At 37.7% G+C, this 7,132-nt stretch overlaps 1 protein-coding gene across 1 annotated transcript in view; it reads left to right on the forward strand.

The window, feature by feature from the left end:
- LOC107655484 (ribonuclease H2 subunit B-like) overlaps positions 1–3,765 on the forward strand; it is a 5,760-nt gene extending 1,995 nt beyond the window's left edge. The window contains exons 7-12 of the mRNA XM_016442975.1: positions 627–729; positions 810–891; positions 1,410–1,455; positions 1,749–1,826; positions 2,061–2,171; positions 3,738–3,765. Of these exons, the coding sequence (XP_016298461.1) occupies positions 627–729; positions 810–891; positions 1,410–1,455; positions 1,749–1,826; positions 2,061–2,171 (420 nt within the window). The 3' untranslated portion in view covers positions 3,738–3,765. The remainder of the gene's footprint in view (positions 1–626; positions 730–809; positions 892–1,409; positions 1,456–1,748; positions 1,827–2,060; positions 2,172–3,737) is intronic.
- The last annotated feature ends 3,367 nt before the right edge of the window (positions 3,766–7,132 follow it).

The following is a 7,132-nucleotide window of genomic DNA, read 5'->3' on the forward strand; positions in this document are numbered from 1 at the left end:
TGCCGCAGACGGCTCCGGGGGATGAATAAAGGCCCCCTGTAGCGTATCCATGTGTTTTTTAAAGAAAAATATCCATGCAGCACGTATGCGCAGCGCGCGCGCCTCTGAGGTATGCTAGTCTCGCGAGTTTGTTTATAGGAGCAAAGGAAGCAAAGTTTCCGATGCGTTTTTGTAAGAAAAATATCCATATTCAAAACGTAATAATCACTTTAATGTAGCTTGCGCCAAAAGTTGTACACCGAAGCAGTTCCAGGCTGATGAGCGCAAGCTAGATTCAAGTGATTATTACGTTTTGAATATGGATATTTTTCTTACAAAAACACATTGATTCGCTACAGAAGGCCTTTGTTCACCCCTGGAGCCATGTGAGACACTTTTTTTATGGATCGGTGATTTTTATTTCACTTCTTTTGGACTGAAGCAATGCAACACCCACTGAGGGGCATTAAACAGCTTGAAAGATCAAAAACCATTTTTAATATAACTCCGACTGGATTCGTCTGAAAGAAGAAAGTCATATACACCTAGGATGCCTCGGGGGGGAGTAAAGCACAAGCCAATTTTAATTTTTGGGTGAACTAACCCTTTAAGTTGCATTTAAAAATATTTTGAAAAATGTCTTTTAGGTCCAACGCACAGTAAGCACACTCAAAAAGAGCAACATATCTGTGGGTGGAGGAGTGAAATCCAGCACGTTTATCAGAGTGAAACAGGAAGATGCTACTGAAGGTAAAAAGGGTGAATAAATCAGGGTAGATTATGTTTGTATGCATTATTTGCTGATGTTATTGTGTTTGTTATTTTTTTAGAGGACTACTTACGTTACGCACATGGTCTCATATCGGAGTACATCAGCGAAGACCTGAGCAAAGATCTCCTCAAGCATCTGCAGTATGTATACCTACACTGATCATACACTGATCAATCACATCACTTCACAAATAGTGGTACACCATGTAACTTGTTTTTTTGTTAAAAATGAACATAATGAGTGAGTACATCATGAATCAATCTTCTAAAAATGTGTTTTTGACTTATCCTGGATCACTACAGTACACCTATATTAAGTGTTTATATTCAGGCTATTTTAGACCTTGTGGGACATCAAACGCAACCGAGTAGCCCAATACCTGTGTGACTAGTCATATTCATGCAGTTTTGGTTATGAACTGCTAGAGCACCAGTTACATAGTGTACCTCTATATAGTGTGATATCATATTTATAGCTTTATAGTGGCCAGTGAACACCCTGCTCTCTAAGATGTTGGCATCAGCCATCAAAAAATACATATCAGTCAACCACTACTCACAAACATACAGGACATTCCCAGACTGTCATTTACTTTGTACCATGTTATTTGTATAGTCAGATTTATGTAGGTATAACATTTTTTGTCTCATGTTACAAGGTTGCCAGAGATATCCAGCCCTAAGGAGACAGAGCCGCCTTCTAAGGTAAATCTTTTGGCTTGAAATACCAGTGTGCCATTTGCATATTATGTTACTGCCATGCTTGCATGTTAATAGTTAAATTATGTCTGTCCTTGCTTTACTTGATTTTATGCCTTAATAATTTGCTTTCTGATTTCTATTTCTTCTTTAACCCAAGCAGATTGTCATTGTTTCAAGAAGCATAATAAATGCTTTGTTTGTGAATGCATTTAGAGGATTGGTGTAGCAGTTCACTTAGATTCAAAAAGATATTTTGCTGGACTTAGTTTTTCCGACTGCTGTCTTGCGTTCGGTAGAAACGGAAACTGTCAGATAAACCAGTAGAGGCCGGGGAAGACTACACCAAGTTCAACAGTGCTAATTTTGCACAAAAAGTGAGTTAGAATCACAAACTGGTGGTGGGATTTATGATACAAGCATTGGAAGAAATGGCATTATATGCTACAAGCAGAACTGTCTTTTTCTCTGTCTATGCCTAAAAAATGATATTATTGGTTATTATTATTAAAATATTATTGGTTGTAAATGTACTTTTCCTGCTTAATTTTAGCTACTGTACTACAGTTTTGATAATTCTAATATTTAAAATATGTTCTATGTTATCTCAGCCACCAAAGAAGATGACTGCTGCTCAGAAGAGTCTTGCCAAAGTAGACAAATCTGGCATGAAGTGCTTGTCTGCGTTCTTCAGCCCCAAAGTCAAACAAGAGAAGAGCTGAGTGAGTGTTTGTGTGAGTGTCGAACATTTAGCTAATAAAGATATTAGAAAATAATTTTTGCTCCACTGATTGCTTTATTTGCCACTCATAATGTGCTGTGCTTAATGCAGCACTATACAATACTTCAATTAAACAAATCTTATCACTTTTGGTGAACTTAAAGCATCCTTGCTGAATTAAAGCATTAATTTCTTAATATATATATATATATATATATATATATACAGTATATATAATACTGACCCCAAACGTTTAAGTACATATAACACATTCTTCATTGGTTTATGATGTGTATATGTAATAGTAGTCAATTTCCTTCAACTTTATTCACTATTATTTGCTGCTAAAGACTCATTGCACCTGTTGTTATTGTGATTTTACTTTTTATAGTTTGAAAGGGTAATACCCAATTCCTGCTTCCTTTTTAAAAAAAAAGAAACCAGCTCTTTTTAGTTCTGGATTCAAACACATGCATCTAGTTCCTCTTTATATGCTTTAATGCTAAAAAAAACCCAGTCTCACTAGTAGAAATACATCACTTGAACAGTAGCTGAAGTAGTTAACACAATTGAGCACTCTTTTCTTGCTTACTGGTATACTATACAGATAATCACAAATCATCATAAACATTAATAAAAAAAGATTGTACAAACCTACACACTAACTAAGGCACCTAGTACCAGTTTGAGGGATGTCATATAAAGAAATGCTGTAGTAAGGATCCCCAAAATTTTACTGTATTACACTTAAAGGGTTAGTTCACCCAAAAATGAAAATTGGCTTGTGTTTTACTCACCCTCGAAGCATCCTAGGTGTATATGACTTTCTTCTTTCAGACAAATCCAGTCGGAGTTATATTAAAAATTGTCCTGGCTATTCCAGGATACGCATGGATTCACTACAGAAGGCCTTTATTCACCCCCCCGGAGCCGTGTGAAGCACGTTTTATTATGAATGTGCGAGCTTTATTTGACGACTTATGGACTGTTCAACTGCAACACCCGCTGACTGCAATGATAGAGCTTGGAATAGCCAGGACAATTTTTAATATAACTCTGACTGGATTCGTCTGAAAGAAGAAAGTCATACACACCTAGGATGCTTCGAGGGTAAGTAAAACACAAGCTAATTTTTATTTTTGGGTGAACTAACCCTTTAACAAATGCTAAATACAGGTGCTAGTTTTGCATTTGGTTAATTAAGACTCACCTATCATAACTAGGCAGTTAATAGCTAGCCCCTTAGCCTTGATGTGTTTTGCATCACTCGTATGTCTGATCCCTGTCTGAATATCTGACTGTTTCACTAGACAGGTGATTCTCGGATCTGCGTTATTGTGATAAGGAAATTCTTGTTGCTCTGTCTGGAATCAGTGCGCAGGATGATTGTTCAGTGGTTACGCTCTGTTAATGGCCTCAAGTGTTTGTTATCGAGAGCTGCTGACAAAAAGATTCTGATCTGCTGTGGATAATTTATGAAGCTTGGGCAGTGAGTAAGCATTGACATTACGTCACAGAGCTCACATCCTCTGTGGTGATTCAGACTATTCCTTATTCTTTCTTCCAGGTCCAGCTTCTTGATCGCACAACTGTGAACTTTTAGTTGTCATCTAGGCACAAACAGTGGAATTAAACCGTGTTGCTTAAGCAGCTAGTCTTTCTTCTTGAGCTTGGGTTTGAAGCGCAGAGTCTGAAAGGCACTCTCCACCACTTTCGGCAGGTGGATTGGGTTTCGTTGCAGACATCTCCTGCTACCTGTGCTTCCCATGTCCCCCTTCCGCTGGGCTGCCTGCCCGTGACTGATATCTGAATTCTTGGGCTGCGACTCCGTCATGGAGATTCGACGAGGGTCCCGAAGTACCCAGTTAGAGTGAAGGTCATGTTCGCTGGTACTAGTAGCCACTAAATAAACATTAAAATAGGAGGATGGAGAGAAACAGACATAACAAACAATAAAAAATTGATGAGTGAACCATGAAGGGGAAAAAACTAAATGCATCTAGTTGACCAAGCGTTCTATTAAGATGTACACATATGCAACATCCTACAATTGCATCTTCCATGCAGTCTTTAGAGTTCACTAGAGTTTGAATGTAAAGATAAGGTTAAGTAATAAGCTCCACACTCACCTATGAAGTCCACATCTGCATGCCCATTATCCATATGTGGTTTTCGACTGGGCTCTGGGTCACAGCTTGCAATGACTGCATCAAAGAACTGGAGTGTGTCTTCCTCATTTGGGATTGGTGGAGCAGAAGGTTCAGGCCTTGAAGTCTTTGAATTAAGATGATGTATGTATTATGCATACTTTTAGTTGCATTGCTTATTCAAACTAATTTCATTAGCATAGGTTCCTTTGACATTTTTACTATTTTTTTTAGAACTGATAAAGCACAAAACTAAAACCGTTGTACCTCTTAAAAATGAGGCAAATAGCCTGGTCATGCAATCCTTCTTTAAAAAAATGATCAAGGATTTTCCCACAAAACTAAAGAACCTACAACAGCCAAATATAGTTTAGTGAACTGTAAAAAGGGAACAAAATTACATATTTTCCTAAAGACTGTTTCTTTGGTCACTTTATTTTAAGGTCCAATTATCGCTATTAACTACGACTCTTGCCTACTAAACTCCTAATTCGGTTGAAACAAACGGGCACAACTTGCTTTACTTTGCCCTAATAATGTTCTCAATTTCTTCTATTAGGTTTAAACATGCAAACCTTGCCTTGTTGCCTCTCACCTGTGCAGCTCTGTTTTGCGGTGGCCGGGGTGCGGGGTTCTTCTTGCGGGACGTGGTCTCTTTACGTTCGCTGTTCTTGAGGTCATTGATGCTCTTGGTGTACTGACGCCTGAGCGCCACCAGTTCCTGTAAGTACTCTAAGCAGTTCTGGTTCTGGGAATAGAGCCATACTCGGTCCTCTCGGCTCTGGTAGTAATACAGGGCCGTGCTGGACTCGACGCTCACGGCGCTCGCGCTTCGCTTCAGCGTGGTGTCCTGCGGCGCGCGTCTGCTCTCCCCGACCACGAGCATAGACGTGCTCCGGAGCAGTTTCACAGTGCACGCGCTGTGGTAGTCCTCATTGGGCCTGAACCTGTCCCGCGAGTGAGGTCCAAGATGGTTCGGACGGAAAGCTGCGTTTATTTTCTTAAACATCACAGTCGGTGTCTGGGTGTTGTAGTTTAGTGGTTAAATATCTGGGCTGATATGTGAAAGGATGTTGGTCCATTTTGTCCTTGATCAAGACACTTACCGTAAGTCATTAAGAAAAAAGTTAAAAACGTCAAATAGATTTCTTAGCTTGTTTAGTAACCTTTAAATCTATATAATAACTTTTATAGGTGACAGTCAGCCTGTTCTGCTTCTCCATATCCCTCTCCGCGTTGCTCCACGCGCGAAAACTTACTTTATATGTTGATGAAATCCAGAGCCAAGATGGAGTTCTGTTGGTTGATTTTGTCCATGGTGCTGAACAGCTGTTTTTGAGCCAAACGCGTTAAGGACATATTATAGGCGATGATCATTTATTATCTGTATGAAAGAAGTCATGGTAAGTTTATAACGCAGCCATGGCGACGGTGCGCTTGTAACTCTACACTAACACATGAATAATGAACCAACATTAGATATATTAGGCTACATGCATCTGCTGACTATCCCAGTTAGACCTATGATGCATATGTTACATAACATTATATGCAGATTCGTATGCATAAAAATGATTTAATCAGAATATGTGTGCACCTTCAGGATGCTTCAGGTAAACCATAAATCGCCTTGGATAAAAGATCTCCTAAATTACAGTTCGCTATTATATTCTATTTACTTTCTTGCTAAATAGCCTATAATTCTGAACATTATTTAACATTTACTATATGTAACTGAATATATAGTTAAAAGATGGAAAACAGACTTGTTTAACCCACATTTGGAAACATTTAACAACTTCATATAAACTTATTTTTAAAAATAACAAGCTAAATGTGAAAATAATAGGCCTATAAAAATTCAACAATAGTTGTTACTAATTTAAAACCATCATAAGTTAATACATTTTAATACATTATGTTCTGTGGTGCTTTTAGGTTTAACACGATGGTATGTTGGAAACATATTACAGAAGAACTTTATTGTTTTTCCTGTTACTACAAAAAATAAAAATAAAATAATAAAAATGACAGTACTACCATGTATTTGCTAAATTATGATTATAAATGATGTCTCAGATATATTATCAGAACTTAAAAGTAATACATTGCTGGGTCTCAGGATGATAAAAACAAAGTTGTGTACAGATCTATTCATATTAAACAAATGAGTCAGACACTTGAGCTAGAGGCACTACGATGGGACGGCTAAAGTTTCTGGTGGGGTATTGGGTGGACTCTGGGAGCTGTGTGGTCACCATTAAGGGAGTTTATTCCTTGTGTGTATTGAAGGATCTAAGGATCCTCAAATGCAAACTGTCTTTGTTGCTTCAAGTGAGCAATCTTATTTTCTTGTTTTTATTCATTTACAATAATTCTCTCTCTCTCTCTCTCTCTCTCTCTCTCTCTCTCTCTATATATATATATATATATATATATATACACATTAACCCTCTCTCTGACCCTTTGAATTAAATGCTTTTTTGGGTGGGTTATTTGAGATAAAAGCACAATAATGAACCGGCATGCAAAAATAAATAAATAAATTAAAGTGGCATGACACTCTCCACAGGTTGTTGTATACATTAAAACATCAGACAATTTGACTGGTTTTGTGATCTGAATTTTTGTCTGTCTAAATACAGGTGCATCTCAATAAATTAGAATGTCGTGGAAAAGTTCATTTATTTCAGTAATTCAGCTCAAATTGTGAAACTCGTGTATTAAATAAATTCAATGCACACAGACTGAAGTAGTTTAAGTCTTTGGTTCTTTTAATTGTGATGATTTTGGCTCACATTTAACAAAAACCCAC

Source organism: Sinocyclocheilus anshuiensis, unplaced genomic scaffold, assembly GCF_001515605.1.
Source record: "Sinocyclocheilus anshuiensis isolate Anshui unplaced genomic scaffold, SAMN03320099.WGS_v1.1 scaffold1148, whole genome shotgun sequence".
Classification (NCBI taxonomy): domain Eukaryota; kingdom Metazoa; phylum Chordata; class Actinopteri; order Cypriniformes; family Cyprinidae; genus Sinocyclocheilus; species Sinocyclocheilus anshuiensis.